At 38.7% G+C, this 19967-nt stretch overlaps 1 protein-coding gene across 1 annotated transcript in view; it reads left to right on the plus strand.

Moving 5' to 3' along the window:
- Nucleotides 1–18004, plus strand: part of LOC136447452 (von Willebrand factor D and EGF domain-containing protein-like) — a 50235-nt gene extending 32231 nt beyond the window's left edge. Inside the window, exons 5-24 of the mRNA XM_066446367.1 lie at nt 137–223; nt 861–1247; nt 1539–1615; nt 2575–2638; nt 2992–3195; nt 6961–7175; nt 7536–8031; nt 8133–8507; nt 8721–8981; nt 9176–9290; nt 9522–10139; nt 10245–10364; nt 10744–10866; nt 11427–11540; nt 12049–12171; nt 12901–12948; nt 14417–14545; nt 14770–14900; nt 15719–15953; nt 16539–18004. Coding sequence (XP_066302464.1) covers nt 137–223; nt 861–1247; nt 1539–1615; nt 2575–2638; nt 2992–3195; nt 6961–7175; nt 7536–8031; nt 8133–8507; nt 8721–8981; nt 9176–9290; nt 9522–10139; nt 10245–10364; nt 10744–10866; nt 11427–11540; nt 12049–12171; nt 12901–12948; nt 14417–14545; nt 14770–14900; nt 15719–15953; nt 16539–16774 — 4158 coding nt within the window. The 3' untranslated portion in view covers nt 16775–18004. The remainder of the gene's footprint in view (nt 1–136; nt 224–860; nt 1248–1538; nt 1616–2574; nt 2639–2991; nt 3196–6960; nt 7176–7535; nt 8032–8132; nt 8508–8720; nt 8982–9175; nt 9291–9521; nt 10140–10244; nt 10365–10743; nt 10867–11426; nt 11541–12048; nt 12172–12900; nt 12949–14416; nt 14546–14769; nt 14901–15718; nt 15954–16538) is intronic.
- Nucleotides 18005–19967: the final 1963 nt, after the last annotated feature.

Genomic DNA, 19967 nt, shown 5'->3' on the forward strand with positions numbered 1-19967 from the left:
GTTCCACATCTAACTTTTGTTGAACAAACCAGATTCAATGGCGCTAATAGTTTAACATTGACATGTAATGTTGGTACAGCGTATAATTCTTAAATATGATACATACGTTTATTGTGTTTGTTTCTTCTTCTGATAGATTACCTGTGCAGTGCGTGCTTACTGGGAAGGAAGCGATCAAACGACTGACTGGATCTCTAGTGAACCAAGATGGGCAGGGATTCAGGTAACACGTCATGCCTTCTGCCTTATGCCATTTCTTTATACAACATGTGCTATTGTGAACAAAAGGCGTTTGTCAATTGCCGAATTTAAGCTAGTTACATCGAAATTATTCGTTCGCCTTTAGCCCCTTTTCTAGCAAACAGGATAAATGTAGTTCGATAGAAGCTCATTGGAGTGCCCCAAAACCTAAGCCTTTTTTGTGATACAGCTATGTTTACCAATTAGACACATTCGTCAGAGCATGTGTTTAACATGACATATCGAAATCAGAGAAGACCCATAATGAAAAAGAAATTCATTTTGCTAACAAATACCCACATACTAAAAATCATAAATATATACCCACAGCTAAATGAAAACGTGAACAGAATGGTGTTTACATACGTGCTTGTTGGATAATGATAAATAACAAGTCTATTAAGTAGTTTCTCGCTCATTTAGACTAGTATCATTAACTGAGGTTAAAAGTTCCGATCAATGAAGCAATTGCCCTTAAGGTAAAGAAAATGACATGCAATTCCGTTTGATTTCTTGCTGATGGAAGTAATACCAATGTCCAATAGGCAACACCTTGTATGCCTACCTGAACTGACTATACAATTACAAACCTGCTATTTTCTTTCGTTTTTAATTTTCAGATTGACGCTCATCATCTCATCCATCTTCCACAAGCTAATGAGTCCTTCTATGAGCTAACATTCTATTCCACTGTGCCTTTCACCTGTTGGGGTGAACGAGACCTAGACATTAACTGCCAAATTGAAATACCATTTTGGTTAGGAGATGGAGTAGCATCGTCATCGTGTAAACTTACGATAACAGCTGACAGCTGGAGTGATGACACTCAGCGTGCTGTTGGAAAGATACAAATGAGAGCAGTGAAAGATCAGGGCCAGAGCACCCAAACCCAACCAATGGCAATTACTTTGGGGACTCCCATTAATATCCTGCCATTTCGTGACTCACAATCAGGGGAGTTTGTACCGCATCTCTTCAATGGCTACAAGGCTAACGCCACTATACAGGTATATGACTTTTGTTCAAATTCATTGTGTTTATTGATATGATATGCATTATGAACTTAATCAATCGAATTATGCAATTCTGATACCTTGCTAACAACGTTTAAATACTGCTGTACCAAGGGACAAACTCAATGATGAGCATATAGTAGCCTGGTCAAGAATGACGTGTGTTGTTGTTTTTATTGTAATTTCTAGTAATAAAGTTTTGGTATGCAAAAAAACAACATATAACCCGAAAATACATTACAAACCTGTCTTACCGTATTAACATCAATATCAACACCGGTGCAGGTTCGAGTGGAAGATGCCAGGGAAAGGCGGTGTACGTCTACAGGAGATCCACATATCACAACATTCGACAGTGGACCGTAAGTATTCGAAACGGATTCTTACAAAATCTATCTATCTATCTGTCTATCTATCTATCTATCTATCTATCTTTCTATCTATCTATCTATCTATCTATCTATCTATCTATCTATCTATCTATCTATTCATCTATCTATCTATCTGTCTGTCTTATCTATCTTATGTATCTTATCTATCTATCTATCTATCTATCTATCTATCTATCTATCTATCTATCTATCTATCTATCTATCTATCTATTCATCTATCTATCTATCTGTCTTATCTATCTTATCTTATCTATCTTATCTTTCTTATCTATCTATCTATCTATCTATCTAATATTCATCTATCTAATATCTATCTATCTATGTATCTATCAATTTATCTATCTTTCTCATATGAATATGTATGTATGTGTTTATATATATATATATATATATATATATATATATATATGTATATATATATATATATATATATATATATACATACATACATATATATATATATATATATATACATATACATATATATATATATATATATATATATATATATATATATATATATATATATATATATATATATATATATATATATATATATATATATATATATATATATATATATATATATATATATATATATATAAACATACATATATACATATATATATATATATATATATATATATATATATATATATATATATACTTATCTCTCTGTTTATCTTCAACCCTTTCCCATTCTATTAAGTATTCGAACAATATGCTTATCATTGTTTGCCTTTTGCTTTCCTTATTATTGCGTTTTTATCACTTGATCAGAGTTTAATTGCTAATATAACCTGATAAACACTGTTCAGCGCAGATTTGTGTTGCTTTTCCTTTGTTGGTCAACTTGAATTTAAGTCTTTTCCAGTGTCCGTAAAATTTCCATTAATCTTAAGCTTTCCATTGTCTTCTTTTTTGTCAAGTCGTGCAGAAAATATTGCCCACGGGGATTTCGTTCTATATGCTAGCACTGCAAGGGAGTTTGAGGTACGTCACACCCTCACACACAGCTCTTAACGATTAAAAACAATTCTTTATTTTCCTATTTAATACCAACTTTAACCCTGGTTTTTGTGGCCCGCTCCAACTTCCATGTTGTTCAACTTACGGCTATGGCTTGAAGTGTCAGATTTTGAAACTTTTCCTGAGATATACTAGAAACAGTATCATTATCATGACTGAAGACGTGAGAGAGAGACGTTAACATTTGCGGCCACTACAAGCCCCCGACCGTAACTGCTGTTTGCATAATAGCTACAATAGCATAGTTTGAAACGCTTTGTATCTATTAAGTAGAAACGAAGTTCACAAAGAATTTTGCATGCCTTTTTCTCCTGTAGGTCCAGTCAAGACATTGGACGTGTGGATCTGTAACATGCAACTGCGGTGTTGCTGTACGAGAAGCCAATGACGTCGTTATCATCGACATGTGCCAATCTCAATATGGACTCGCTCACCCAACAGTTTCATACAAAACAGCAACAGGAGGTCCACTTTCCCATGCCGTGACTGTTGAAAGAGACCCACTTGGCAAGAAACACAAGGTCAAGGGGTGTTGCTCTTTTGTTTTAAAGTCACTAATCTTCTTGTGTGCCATGCACCAGGAGAACTTAAAGAAAGTAAATGAACCACACGCGTCACAAGAATCTTTTTTTGTATACTCATCGGTATCTGGGTGTCCTGATGATGATACATCAAATGATGAGATCTCTATGTTACAACGTCTAACGCAGCATGTTAATGCTGTATTTGTATTTGTATTTGTTTAAATGGTCTCACTTGGCAAATATATGACATCAAAACGTGTTATCCATTGCAGTATATTTCAACAAAGCCCACAGAAGCTATCTCCATCAGTTCTGTCAATCTTCCTTGCACCTTGAATGTGCTACAGTGTTCCTCAAGTTTGCAGTCATTGACCTACTGCATGCAGTCGGTCTTTTATTGTTTAGCCCAGTTTCTTCTTCATTTGCTGGGAGATTACTTGGTTGTCCTGGGAATCATCACTGGCCAATGTTGTTAGACCTTGTTCAATGATTGTAAGGTATTCCAACGTTCCTGTTGACCTCCTTGTGAGGGCAGATTCGATTTCTACGTTTTTCTCCAGGGCATAATTGACGATATTATGTCGTCAGGACTTACTCGATTACATTGGCAGGTTGTTGCACATACAGTTGTTCGACTGATGTGAGTCCTAGGCCTCTAAATGGCAGATTATACTCGGGTCAGATGGCTTCTTCATGTTGGTCCATTTTTAAAGGTATTGAGTGGCACAGTGGCTTAGTTCCTACGGATGGATTCACAAGACAACAGTTACAATATGGCACCCAGGACGTACATTCTGTATTAAAGGAGAGGCGTCAACGTTTATGATTAATCTGTACACAAATAATGGATCTCCAACTCCGGCGGTGGTTAAAGGAACCAAAACCTTGCCCTGGGGAAGTCGTAAAGGGAGTGCTCCTACTGTGAGCTGCCCAGCAGGTTGAGGGCTGGATTAATCCCCCATAACCACATAAATTCATAAAAGGATTAGATGTCTGCCAGCCTGGGACAATAGCAGGGACAGATTACCATAATAACTGTCAGAGAATTCAAACTTTTTTCTGTACTGGTTTTTCTATGAACAGTATCAAACCATGCAGAATGGCCCAGATATCTATCAAAAAGTCACATAATCCAAGGAAGTTTCAATCAGATAAGATCCCTTGGATAATCAAGACAATGCTATCTACAACTTTCAGTTTGGGGGAAGCCAACCTTGTTCAAATTTTCAAACTTTCAAATCGACCCTGTCAACGTTGTGTTAGAGTGTCTAAATGGATATAAATTTCCAATGTCTTCCCAACATTAGCCTAGGTAGTTGTTTTCTAGAAATATGACTTGGGATTTTTTGCGTCTTCTTGTTGTTGTAACCAGCATAGAATAGGGCTCTGTAGAACAGTACATATAACTGCTAGCCAATGTCTCAAACTAAATTGCAAGCCAGTGTTGTCATTACTTTATTTCTTGGCTAACTGTCCTTCAAGCTAACTTTTTTATGTGTGGCCATACTTCAAATTCTTATATGTTATCTATAGAATTCAAACATGACTTGAAGAGTAACTTGTACATGGTAAACTTTCTCAGCCAGGCCTACACTGATGTGCACTGTACGGCTGCCAGACGCATACTGAAGGCTATAGTTTACATTATCCCGCATTTATATAGTTTTACTGGGGTCTTTAAGCCCCCCTGTCACTGGGCTGCGGCGACTACCACCCTAGTGCCGAACCAGTGCCGTCCTACCGCCGCTCTACTACCGCCAGTGTGCCGGTTGAAATGGCAATTTTTAAAGATTTGAATAATAAACAAAAATACGCAAATGACAAAATGCCGCGAGCTTGCCGCGAGCTTACGGCGTTATTTATTGTATAAAAAAAAAAACATGTCAGTGTCATAAGTGCACATCATTTTATAACTTCAAATCTTCTTTGATGCGATTCAAAAATTTCCATTGTATTCTGATTTATTGCCAACACTGCCATTTCTAAATTTCCAAAAAAAAGGATTAAAACCACTGTTATCATTTAAGCACAATCGGTCCATCTCTCCAGCTATGGATCTGTTCAACAGCTAAATTAAACCTATTCTACCGCTTATTGTTAACTTACTGGAATAAATGTACAGTGCAGAGGTCTAATTTTCAATTGTATAAGCAACTAAACGGTTAGAACATCTAACCTACAACAAATGGCTAATGGCTACCACCACAGTGCCGTGCACAACGGCCAGCGCCGTCCTAGCGCCGCCCTACCACCACAAGTGTGCCGGTTGAAATGACAATTTTTTTAAAGATTAGAAAAACAACGCAAGTGACATAATGCCGTGAGCTCGCGGAAAGCATGTCGCAAGCTCACCGGGAGCTTAAAAGTCGTATGTCAGGTTCAAGGTTAGACCTATATTTCATAACATATGTTTCCTTTGTTACACCAAGAGTGCAAAAACGCTAGCGTATCGACCCAGTTATAAGTACAATTTTTAGCGATAACAGTGTATGATTTACAATATAGCCATGTATGGACGCCTTTTTCTTCGCTTTTATAATGGAGTTTGGAAATTTGTAATTTCGTTGGCCAAAATGTACGTTTGTCAAAGCAGAAACAAATCAAACATTCATCAAGCACGTCAAATCACTCGTATTTCACCTAGTAGAATATAACATCGTGACGAGAAGGGGAACTTGGGAAGACTAGACATACTTTAATGTGAAATCATATGATTGTTTAATTCCATTTGCTAGATAGTGGATACGCTCTACAGTTCGATTCTTTTAGATAAAAAGAAATAAGAAAAATAAAAACTATAATGAAATTGACCTATGTAGGCTGTATAGAAGATAGACATCACAACAATGAATGGAAGATATCGTTCTGTGTACCAGATAGGGTGAAATTTGTCTTAGCAGTACTAGTCTGTAACAGTGCATCTCTCTCTTTACAATAAGTAGGACAGGTCATCACAAAATAAAATTCCTCTTCAATATTTTCATTACACACAATCTCGGAGTGCCAAGTGTTCTGTGGTGTTTTGTGATTGATTGTCAACGAACAATAGAAATACTCCTAATTCGTATAGTAGAATTGTGCAAGCTTTAAATGTACATATTATTAGTCAGGAATTCCATATGAAATAATTGATTGTTCTTCTGTTATTTTCTGTCTATCTGGTACATGTGTATATCACGTTCAGTTTATCACTTGAATCGTACAAGAGCACGGCGAGTAAAGGCATACAAGGGGTTTTCCCTAAGCGAGTAACTCGCAGTATATCAACTTCCGACCCCAGTATCAGGTTGAGGATTGTCCAATCCGTATTGTATGCCCCCTTCCCCTTCGTGCGGTGTTTCCACCGCGGCAGACTGTTCCCAGTGCGTCGAGGTCCGGTCGCCCACCCGACCCGTCTTGAAACACAGACCAGGGAGTCTAACGCGTGCGCGAGTCATTGGGTGTTGTACGCGGACCAAACGCCAGCGAAGACAAACAAGAGAGATATTGTATGTAACATCACACTTAATCGCTAGGCCAGCACGCTGGCGTTTGTCTCTGCTATGCCGCAGAGCAGTGAGACAGGTGATTTGACTGAAAAAATCTAAACTATTTCAATGTAATTTAACAGATATTTTGGTGCATTCTTTGCCTCATCTTTACTTATTAGACACAATATTTGAATGATCACATCCTCTTTATTTGAACTAATGCTGTCTGTATTTGCTTTAAGATGCCAAGATCTGGTATTTTTTTACTGACGAATAACATTCCGTGATGCAGGTGAGCATGCCGTCTGGAGCCTACATCGTTGCGGATGCTCGTTCATCATACATGCAGATTACTGTCCATGCACCAGGAGTGGACTTTGAGCACACAGAGGGTCTGTGTGGATATTGGGATGGAGATCCAAGTAATGACCTTAAGATGCGTGATGGAAGTTTGTCTCCTCCTCACACATGGAGGGACTGGCACCATGAATATTCTGAAGATTGGCGGTAAGCTTTTCATTGACTCCAGTAAGTCATACAGTTCACATACATAGTCTTAATCAAAACCTAATTTTCTAATGGTATTTGACTGTGACTGCCTCTATTATTAGTAATCTTTCACCATTCAATGCCTTCCGATATATATATTTTGTATATTATGTGTAGCATCATTACACCTACTAATACCACATATATACTGCTAAGTATTTAGGACACCTTTAACTTATTATCTAAATCATAATTATCTAAATCATATTTTACTCAAGCCTACCCAAGCTAGCCTAGTACATTGTCATATACATATAGCTACAATTGTGTGTATACACACATATATATATCTATATCTATATATATTTATATATACAGGGTTCGTGGAACCAGCCTTTTTGATGCTGACTGCTTTACGCCAACTACTGATCCCGTACCAAACGTTGAATATTGTGATTGCTCGGCCACCGGCGGAAACAACCTTAACTGTGATTTCAAGAGGCTTGTGAAGAGAAACAATGTCGACGACATTCAGAGCGAAATGACCCATGACGGCCACGATGACACTCTCCGAAGGGCAAGTAGAAATATCCAGTGCGCAAGGAGAAGGAAACGAGATGTGATTGACATTCGTAATGATCCTGAACTGTATACTGACGACTTAAACGAGCTTGACAACTATGATTTTGACCCTCAACTCAATTTCGTACCTGTTGTTAATGACTGGCCAACACCAAATAAAGGCATAACAGAGGACAGGGCAAGGGACATCTGTCAAGAGGCTGTCATGAACCTTACAGTGGCTATGGCATGTCGAGATATCTTCGGCATAGACATCTTCTCCAGAGTTGACTCGTGTATGGCCGATATTCAGGTAAGCAAATCTCAATCTCAAAAAGCATTTGAATATCAATTTATTACGCAATTTGTTTTAATTTTCTATCCTTATCTGACTTCAACTACCTGCCTTTACAGGTTACAGAGGATATGTCATATGCATTGTCAGCTGCGGATGAGATTAAAGAAGAGTGCTCTGAGACTGCATACCAAAATACAAGTCTCTATGAGACCAACGAGGATGGGATTGAAGTACCACCAGCCATCATCACCGGTCAGCTTTGTCCCCGCCAATGCAACCAGAGGGGTGAGTGTGTCAACGGAACCTGTCAGTGCAAGGAAGGGTTCACCTCAGCGGACTGTTCTATGCAGGTTGGGAGAGCACCACAGGCACTGTTCCTACCGGTAAAGGGCCTGTGCGACATCCGACATCGCCCCTGCATGAAAGCAACCTTCATTGCTGACGGCTTGATTGACTCAGAAAACTTAACCTGTCGGGTGACCCAAGTTTTCGTAAGTATTGTTTATCATTCTAAACCATTGGAGATTATCAAAGGAGTGAAAGAGATAAAATTTTGAAGATGTAATGAAAATCAACATTTACCGCATACACAAGATATCTCAAATGCTGTCAAAAATACTTTGCTTAACCACAGTACATAAAGTTTGTCCGGAAATTGTTTAATGTATTCCATGTTCTACGTTATAGTTTTGCTTGCTTTTCAGACCCATGATGGGACACGGCAGGTCCAACAGGACACAACAGGGCAGACTGAAGGCAGGATGCTCAGCTCGGGTGAAGTGAGATGCCATCTACCGAGGTCTCCTGTAGCACTTGGAACACCAGCTGAAAGAGAGGGTGCAGTAACCCATGGGATGATGCTTTCTGTCAGCAACGATGGACAGAGGTTCAGCCAAGAGTTACTGTTCACCGTGTATGACTCAGTCTGCCAGGAGTGCTTTGAGGGCGGTACCTGCATTTGGAAGGTATTGTAAATTCTAGTCTTAAAACATAATCGTGTTCTTACTTTGTGTCGAATCTTTTTAGTTTCAGATTTTTAGGAAATGTTTACCTTCCTGTATAGCATCCATTTATCTTTAAATAAATTGTTCTGGCAGACCACAAATAAGAATCTGTCGACATGACAGCATGTTTGATTTACAAATCTATTATTTTTAAGCCAAATACCTGCATCATTCGAGGCCATTGTTTTGCAAGTGGGGAAGCTGATCCTAACAACTGGTGCCAACAGTGCCTGCCTCAGTTTTCCAACCGAACATGGACAGAGCGTCCTGGTAGGTATACTAAAACCTATACTTAGCATGTATATGAAGGAACGCTCTTCACTAATGAAAAAAAATGTTTCTCATGGAGCCTCTAATACTTGAAAGGTAAAATAATTGCATCCTATCTTCTTCTTTCACAGAATAATTGTACCCTATCATGGGCTGAAGCCTAAAGTATGCCGACTGAATTCAAATTGACGTTATCAATCCTACTAACTGGCGTACATTTTTCTCTATAAGTTAATCAAGCTCCACGTTTCAACTCCCCATCGACCATCACCAAGGTATCAGGTGAAAACCTCACCATTACTATCGGTGCGGTTGACCCAGAAGGTAGGCCAGTCACTTTCTCTCAAGACACCAGTTCATCAACTCAAGTTGGCGTACGTCTACAACCAAATGGTTATCTTCTTTGGCAGGGGCATGATACGGCTCCTTTCAACATGCTTATCACAATAACGGATGAATGTGGTGCCTCGTCCCAGCAAACCTTCCAGTTCCAGATCATGGATTGTCCGTGTCAGCACGATGGGGTGTGCATTCCTGACGTCACCAAGCCCAGAGGTCAGGGTTTCTACACATGTGAATGTCCCGGCTACAGTGGACAATACTGTGAGACTGAGATAGATGAGTGTGCGTCCGATCCGTGTACAAATGGCACATGCATAGACCTTATCAACGGTTACAACTGTACATGTGACGCCGAAACCACAGGACCAAATTGCGACATAAGCATCGACGACTTGTGTGCGTTAGGAGCCTGCTATCCCGGAGTCAGCTGCATCAACATGGGCGGGGGAGAAGTCAGATGCGGCAGGTGTCCATCTGGGTTCATTGGCAACGGATATATTTGTGAAGGTACGTTTTAAACAATTTTTGCATTATGCATATTCCGCAGCAGATACAGATTTGGCTTGAATGACTTGTCGTCAAGCCTGATGTATTTTTCTTCCATTTTGACAGACATTGACGAGTGCGCTGATGCTCAAGCCTATGGATGCAACCATATCTGTCAGAATGTTCCAGGAAGCTACCGCTGCACTTGTCAACCAGGTTATATTTTGGTCGAACCAAACTGCATTGGTAAGCTTTAAAGAGTATCCCTCTGATAGGATTTTTTTCATTTAATTTTATTCACTAGGACAGGAAATGAAGAGACTGATTATTTACATTTTTCAATGTAAAAGAAAGCGACGAAGAAACGTTAACAATCACATTTTTCCTTTGTACTAAGCAACCAACCGCCATTTGTTAAAGTATCTGAAGACCAACATGGTATCATGCATAAATTATGAAAATGATACTCTGCTACTCCTCTTTAAGTGCTCATTGCTTTTTCATCTGAATCCATTGTTTCATTTGGGGCATTTAATTCTCAAACATTATGTAATAATGCTAGTCTTCAACAGTTACACGATAGCATATAAGGTTTTTTTTCTAAGTCTTTGTTTTTCAACTTCAGATCTGGACGAGTGCCTAGTCGGTGTTTCTGAATGTTCTCATGTCTGCTTCAACACGAATGGCAGTTATACGTGTCACTGTCCTCAAGGTTTGGTTCTTGGGCCCAATGGAAAGACATGCATGGGTAAGTACTACTAATCCGACACAATATTGCGATTTACTTCTGGGTCTGGGGTTCGAAAACTCTTGTTTGTAAACGTCTTTGTTGACGACTTTTTGCAATAGTCTTCTTTTGACCTGATTTTTTACTTCTTGTCCAAATTGCTTCCACAATGAAATTTTTGCACCTAGCGGGCAAGAGCTTACCTTGATATCGTCATTCGGTAGGTGATCACAAAGCGAAACGAGGAACATTAAACAACCCTTGGGCATCTCATTTCAAAAGCTAATAGGAGTCCAGCTGAATTTTCTTACAGTCAATTTTGTATATATGGCTATAGGGACGACGACTTTTTTGTCTACCCAAAGTTTAAACAGCGAGTGCTATCCTCCTATTGATGTTGTTTCTGGTACCACGAACAGCACTTCCAATGAAATCCAATACTTTTCCACGCAAAATTATAGTATTCCTAAAATCATGGTTTCCGAATTCAGTAGATCTGTTAAACATTCAAACATCGTTGTAAATACCATAAGCTCAACAAGTTAAAATACAGACTAAATGTCATATTTACTATGTTACAGATGTTGATGAGTGTGCGAGCAGTCCTTGTATGCATGGAGGTCAATGCAACAATGGCGACAACCTGTACACGTGTACCTGTACCCGTGGATGGATAGGACCTATGTGTGAAGAAGGTAAAAACATAAATGACTTTGTATAAAAGTAATTTGCAATTTGTTGATGATCAATTGTTTGTTTCCTACATCTAATTCCAAAGGTTTTACAATATCTCAATTTCACATTTAATTTCGACATTCGACATTCATGTCTTTGTTGTTGACGTGTAATATATATAGAACATTTAACGCATGCATTTGTTACATGTTATTCACCGGCAACCCTGAACAGATGACATGGATTGTCTGTTTTGTGTCAAGTAGTGTTGAAAATGAGTCTAGTCTCTCGTTACAGCACATGGTAAAGGATATGCAATATTCTATAAAGAAAATGAAATTTGAATTAAAAGGTGAAATGTTTTGATTCAAATCGAGTAGCATGTAGCAATTGAAAATGATTTTGTTTAGAAATATTTCATGATTTCCATAAATGCATATCGCATACAATCATACGTTGCTATTGGTGATCAGAAAATTGTTTGTTGTCCGACCTCAACCTCTCTCTGTCTCTCTCGTTTTACAATAGATATCGATGAATGTGTGCTGACCAACCATGGCTGTGAATACCAGTGTGCCAACACGCCGGGCGGGTATGGATGTGCTTGTCCAGAGGGACATGTGGTGGCAGCAGATGGTAAATCTTGCGAATGTAAGATTTCAATCTTTGTATCAAAACGTTCTCATAGTTTTATATATTGAGTTTTTGCAGTATCTTTCTTAAATACACAACGGGACTACAATCTCCTCTTTTAAAGTTATATTCAAATGCGAAAACTGTCATGTTACCTTGTAAATTGACCACCCTTACTATAGAAAGGGCAATGTGGTCACTAAAAAGGACCGAGTAGTCAGTACCAAGGGCAGTGTCTTTGGTATTATGGATAGTGTAGTCTATACCAACGGCATTGCGGTCAGAACCAGGGCCTAGGGACAGTTTAGTCAGTACTTGAGACGGCGAGGTCAAAATTAAAGACAATAGAATAATTAAGAACCAGAGGCAGGAGGACCACCGGTTAAGTAATTTTGACATCCTGATGTGCTTATTTTGATTAAAAAAATAATGAATGAGAAAACAATATGGTAAGAATCTCAAATCTTCTTCTTTATAAGCTTTTCCCGGAAATTTGAGTTTAACCCCTTGTGTTTTGACAGGCCTGAGGACGCATCTAATGTGCATTGGGCCCATTCACAATAAATGTCTTTGACATTCAAACTTGACGACCACCCAAAACTCCACAAAACGACGGTATCTTGTTTCGCTTTGAGGCAAGATAATATAAACGATATTTGGGAATTATTTAATTACCACACTTATTCAAGTACATAACGATATTGCTTCTCTAGTCAGTCTTTTATAATTCTCCTGTTTCTATTTTAGCATCAACATCAGTGCCAGGCGAAGCACTGAGCACTACAGCTTCACAAGGTAATATGACATTCCTTATCAAAGCAACCAACGTAAAGAGAACATCAGAATATTTCCTTTGAAATCTGTTACTTTGTTTTGGCGTCTCTAGTTATATCAAAATATTGTGGTTGCTATATGTTAGTGTCCTATTAGATTACATTATGAAAAATCCATAGTACTTATTCCTCCCTTTCAATTTGTTTACCCAATCTGATCTGGAATTTACCACACCCTTTCTATATTACCTGATGCATCCCCGTATTGTATGACAGCCAACGAAAGGGTATGTCACCCCATAAAAAGGGCGGTATAACCCCGCCGTGGCGAAAGCACGTCGACTGATGATGCAATGGAATAAGACCGTAAGTCTGTAAGACACAATTCTTCGTGAACTAATTATGGTGTTTGCGATGTTGGCTGAGACATGTGAACTTTGCGATAAATCCTTTCAAAGGGTCTTGATTTATAGGTGCAAAGACACACAGGCCCAGACAAAAACAACTTGTTCAAAGTGTAAAAGTCTCATCTTAGCAAAGAAGGCAATGTTGGATTCTAGAGCCTAACCTCTGCTTGTTGAGTGTTTAATTGAACCCAGGCATCATAATGGCACCGACTGGTGTCAGCTGATAGACAAAGGCCGTTATATAAAACAACACATCACCCAACATCTGCTTGAAAAAAAACACTATTAGCGCACAAATATGTTTGATAAACATTTCCCGTCATTTTCAACTTTGAATTTTGCAATTTTGTTAATATATCGTAGAAACCGAAAATATCACTTCTTTTTTTATTGATGAAGGCTCTAAACAACCAAATGTTAGTCTTACACTGTCTATCAAGAATATTGTTAAGTACCGACTGCCCTGGCCGTCCACCGTGAACGAAACAGCTGACGAACCAACATATACAAACGGTCATAGTAGCCCAAGCATGGTTCTGGATACGCGGGGACTATCCAGAACTGTGCCTGGGCACGGTTCAGGATAAAACACGGTACTAGATTTAACAACGATCTCAGGAAATTGCGCGATACATCACCAAATACTTGCTTGGCAAAACCCTACAATCGCAAACTATGCGAACGTACGACACCTTAACTTACCATACACCGACACTTGAAACTACAACGGGATCGTGAGTTCTAGCTGCGAACGTGCAAACAACATCATTCCTAATATTCCACCAGGAGGTTACCCTCATTCCCGAAGTTATTAAGAACATGTTTGAAACATCTTTAATCAACATTGTATATGTCTTTGTGGTAATCTTTGCATATCATTTCAATTCAGCCTACCAATAATCATATAAGTTATTGTATACTGATGTAAAACAACATTAAATCCATCCATCTTATCCATACAAATCCATTGTATCCATACAATTGAAAATAGAATCAATGTAGAAAGAGGATAAAGAGCATTGTTAATCTGCTTCGATGTCAAGTCGTCATCTCCCTTTTTTTCAATGTTGCCCTAATGTGCAGAAATCAAAGACTGCAGGAATTCTGGTTGTCCAGGTAAAGACGTCCAAGAGTGCGTGGAGGTGAACGGGGTCCACGTGTGCCAGTGTGTTGCGGGGTACTATTTGGCAGAAGGCGGTACATTGTGTAAAGGTAAGAGTTTTAAAGCAATATCACGGTTGCAATACCCTGTGCATTTCAATTAATATAAAGACCAAAATTATACGCTCTCAAGTTACAATTAGTACCTGCAGTCTGCCACGGATTTTATGTGCCGATTCCACATGGTAGCTTTGGTTCAGAATTGTGTTTCTTATCAGTTGTGTGTATCTATGAGTTTCGTAGAGAATGACAAAAAATGTATTTACCTACACTAGAGGCATTAGCCTTCACTGGGGAGATTACTCTGGCAACATTCAATGGCAATGAAGCAGTGTTCACAGAAGAGGGATTGGGAACACGTGGTTCACAGGAGTTCACTGAAATGGCAACGCTGCTTGATGAAGCGGTAAGTGAATATTTTCGTTATTTCATCAGATGTAATAGTTAAGAGTTACGTCGTTTTCTTTTATTTCTAGTTTGGGCACAGGTAGTGAAGAGTTTGATATGAATGGTAGGTAGATATATTGAGGAAAGGAAATGACGTTTGTAAAACGACATACCTGTGCGGCTTGCCTTATCAATATTAACGCTTTGATCAGTACTTTATGGTCAAAATATCTTTCTCCATCATGATATGAATGAAAATTTCTTAATAAGTGCCTGGTTAAGTCATTGCATACACAGTTATAGTGTTAGGTTTACACTCAAATATAAGAATTTATCACACAATTAATACCAAAGTAGTTTATACTCCACAACTCTATCTTGTAGTATTTTCAGTTCTTTGTGTTTCCCTTGGTATTTAAAATATTTTTCACGTGACAAGAACTCTTCACAGAGAGACTTTGACATTTCACGATTTATAGTGTTTGAAGGTAAACCTTTTTCAGGTAAAATATCAAGCAACATGACGGGATTCCTTTCTCTAGCTTTGTGCAGTTTGTGGTAGATGCTTTCTTTGCTCTTTGCACTATAGTGATTGATATTTCCACAGTACGACACAGCGCTGAGTTCTTTTGCCTGTGGTGTTCGCTGGTACAATTTCAAAGACGCGATATGAAAAACAAATTTAAGGTCATTTTGCTGTAACCTCATGGATAGGTACATGAAAAAGTATCCCAGGTGTGCTAAATAAAGTAAATTCCGACGTTGCCGGATTGGGGTTAATGTGTTTTTTTCCCTGCACTAACGAAGTAATACGTTTTACTTATATATTTGCTACAGATCATGGCCTTACTTCACACCGGCAGCCTTCAGGACAAAGTCGTAGGCTGCAAATTGAAGGCTTTCCGACAGGGAAGTGTCATCGCTGACTTCGACGTGTACTTCATGGAGGATGCTGACCTGTCTTCCTCAGAAGTGATGGACGCCATCTTGAACGGTCTGACCAACAACACACTCAGTGGAGAGAATGGGGTGATCGTTGTCATTCCGACATCTTTGCAGGTCTCTTCACAAGGTAGACATCTATTTACAGGCATAACCCCATTTAGGTAGCTAAAACTGGAGATCTCTAGATGATCAATTGTATCTTAGACATAGTGTCTTAAGTACATCTTTTCTTCATAACAACTTTTACACTGGAATATCTGTATGAAGATTATCATGAAAAGGTATATTGCTAGGTCTAAGCATTTTCTGCAGCTGTTGAGCTGTTAATCCCAAGTCTCAGTCTAGTGATGTTGACTGAGGAGGAACTTAGCCAAATACAGAAGACATATTTGCAAGTGACACTTTGGGTAGTATGAAAACATTTGGAAACAGCTACAGCAGGATCATGATGAACAATAATGAATCTATATTCAGTTATGTTGCTTTTTTCATACGTGCATATTGAATATCAAATTAAGTATGACGAATAAAAAGGTTTATTACTCTTCATGATATGCCTCAGAGTACTGTTGATGAGGAATTGGACCAAAATTGACGTTCCTCCTGTTAGTCTTACTATTCTAATAGTCTTACACCCTATGTAAAAAAAAATAAAAACAGAATGAGACCGAAACAAACTGATTTGCTTTTCTCTCGTATTTGCTCAAATTAGCCACTCCTGCTACCGAACAGATGTGGTACAACAGCCCCCTGTACCTCAGCCTGCTGTGTGTCGGCTGTGCTGTTGTGGTCACCATCCTGATAGTGGGAGCTGTCTGCCTGCTGACCAGGCCCAACCGCCGCCGTAAGATGGTCATCAGTGACAGTACGGTAGACATGAACATGGCAGACTTGAATAGAAAGGCCGAAGGTATTGACGGCCCTGCTGCCGAAGATGACAAATACTAGTAAAATTAGTTTCATTGCCATTTTCATAGAATGTCACTGGCTTGACAAACTGAGTTTGAAAATTTGTGAACAATGCACCTCAAAGTACAGAAATGGACGAATTTTGATAGCAATATCTTAGTTACAGAAATCGTCATTCTAGTTTGCTTCGACATATGATGGCGCTTTAAATTTAGAGTATGACTAACGTAGGGATATGATGGTCCTACGGCTTACTCAGCTACGTAAAGATCCGTGAAAGATTCTTCAAATAATGTCAGACACTTTTGAGGCTATTTCAAAAATTACTATCTTGAAACATTCGGGTAAAATAGACAGATCTTTTTTTAGCTTGATTGTTTTCCAAAATTTGAAACAACTATTTTGTTGTAGTGAGTTATGCTTGCTGTTCTTCTCAATTTTAACATAGTAGGCATTTGAAAACAAACATAGCATACAGCCCTATCAAAACTTGTGTGATTATCAAGCTGTAATGTCTTATATATTTTACATTTTTAAGTGCTGTGGTAAAATACTATAGTTATATCTATCAGAAACCCTGATATGTGTGGTGTGATAATTCTATATTTACAACTTTTAAATCCGGCATGAAAAAGCCCTCAGTGCTAAAAGGGTTAAGCTAGAGGTGGCTATTTTTTAATATGATTTACTAGGATCATCAGTTGGTCATTGCAATCCAATTAATTGTTTGACTGCGTGACTCTTAGTACAATATTGATTCTGCCGTTTATTGCTTAACTGGAATAACCGTGAAACGTATGCCGTACATGTCTGTTGGCTCATTCCAAGTTATACCTAAGATTGATCTCATTGATTCTCTAATGTTCAACCTGCAATAATTCAATTTGAGATAATATTGCATCTCATTAGCTGAATCCAGAACTGAGTCTCATTCAATTCAATTCAATCTTTATTGGAACAAACTGGCAGACACAAAAGTCTGAATTGTGATGTTCTCACAAATTACACTTATCCATTCTCAATTTATCAAATAAGTATAGAGGTAAAGTAAAATCTGTGATTTACATCAATACATATTCATGTTCCATTCTGGTCACATCATAATACCAATAAATGCAAGGAGGAGTTTTAGTATTCTATACTAAGCGATGAAGAATACTTTAGTTTTTTATTTGTTTAGGTTGTCTATCGGCTCAAAATGTGGACACTATTACAATCTAAACACATAGCATTTGATGTGAATAAAAGCACGCAGCGCTTTGCCTTGCATTGTACATAGAAATTGTTGTTGTTGTTTGAGTGATTTGTTATTTCCTCCAAGCGCTCGAGCACAAGGAAAGAGCTTAGAGTAGTCTCGGCTTCAAAAGTTTATTTCGTTTCACTTTTATTGCATGATATATGAGGCCTGAGCTATCATTTAAAAATCACTGTCGGTACCCGTGTCCTTCCCGATGTACCGTGAAACTATCGATCCCACAAGGCCACAGAACACATTATTAATGGGGGACCCCCGTCCCCAATAGTAGTTGACTTCGCCAAGAAGTCTATGTTTTGATGCTTGTCTGTGTGTCTGTTAGTGAACAGAATAAGTCGAGAACGCCTGGATGGATTGTTGTCGTATTTGGTGTGTTGATGTGTATGTGGGAAATCTCAAGATGATTAGATTTTGGGCGAAGTACTTTGCATAATTAACGAGAAAAGTGTAAAAATGTGTTATATTGTATGAGTGCCTGTGCTGGGTACCAGCTGGAACGTGTTACTGGTGTAGGGAAAGTGTTACTGGTGTAGTAAGGAGATATTCCCATTGGGCCACTCTGTTTGTGTAAGGCGTGCCAGAGGACCTGAGCAGTGATTGTCAAAGCCCTGTAGTAAAACTGCCATAACTCCGTTATAGCTGCTTTAAAATGTTTCAAATTTGGAGGAAAATACGGGCTTGACTCGAGAAGTGCAACCATGTGTCATTTATGAGGTTATGTTATATAAATAAAGAGATATTATCATTTATTATGATATATGATTTTTTTCAACAAAATGTAGTACAGAAAACTATTCCTTAAGTCCGAATTACATGATTTTTTGTATATACATGCTGGCATGTGCCCCCTTTAAGACACTTTAGATGTTTATTTTGACCAGACACTCTTAGAAATGGTAATTGAATTCCTTACATTGACTCATATGGACTACTGTAGCCCCGTTTGGTCAAGCACTATGAAAAGAAACATTAAGTCCCTACAAATAGTGCAAAACAAAGCTTCACGCTTGCTTCAGTTGAAACCACTGTGGAAACCTGTGAATACTAGACTAATTGAATACAATGTGTACTTTTAGAAGAATAGTTTTCACAAATGAACCTGTATGTCTGAGAAACAGACTGTGTTCTGTTAACGAACAGCATAAGTACAGAACACGGTTTGCTTCCAAACCGACCTTTAGATTAGATAAACCTAAGACAAATGCCGCAAAGAAAACATTTATGTACAGGGCTGCCCCGATGTGGAATAGTCTTCCGGTGGAACTACAGACCGCCCCTTCAGTCCGAACTTTTAAAGCAGGAATCTGTGAGCTTTTGTTGTAATGTTAATGATCTGCAATTACCTGTAATTTATATGATCTCCAATTATTGTTATCAGTGTACATACTTTATATTGTTATGCCGTTCGTTATGTTGTCATTGTCATTGTCATTGTATGGACTGTTATGTAATGTATTTATTGTGATGTTAGAAGTCCAGGAAGATTAGTGGTGTGCCTTGGGGCACATCACTAATGGATTTTCTCAATAAACCAACCAATAAACCAAACTTATGACTTGAAGGATCGGGTGGGTGTGGGTCGTAAAAGACTGAACTGGCCGTAACAGGCCAGACAGCCCGACTTCCCACTAAGTTCATCCACCCTCGTTAATTCGCTCCGGGACTCGACTTCCACCACGCTCCTCGGCGTTGCGGATGATTCTCAATGACTGCACAGAATGGTCAACTGCCTGACCTTATATAGTATTAGGTGATGTTATTGGCAGATTGATCCAATTATCGCGCAGTGTAAATAGTCATGTTAAGTGCCTTTCCCAAGGGCACAACGTCGGAGTGCAAGTTCGGACATGTCTCTGGGCACAACCCGGGATTCGATCCCGGGTCCCATTGTTTGACAGCCGCGCGTTTTAACACTTGCGCCACACGACGCCACTTCTTACATTGTATTATCGCATATTCACCTTTATTAATTTACAC

This window comes from Branchiostoma lanceolatum, chromosome 13 (genome assembly GCF_035083965.1).
Source record: "Branchiostoma lanceolatum isolate klBraLanc5 chromosome 13, klBraLanc5.hap2, whole genome shotgun sequence".
Lineage (NCBI taxonomy): Eukaryota > Metazoa > Chordata > Leptocardii > Amphioxiformes > Branchiostomatidae > Branchiostoma > Branchiostoma lanceolatum.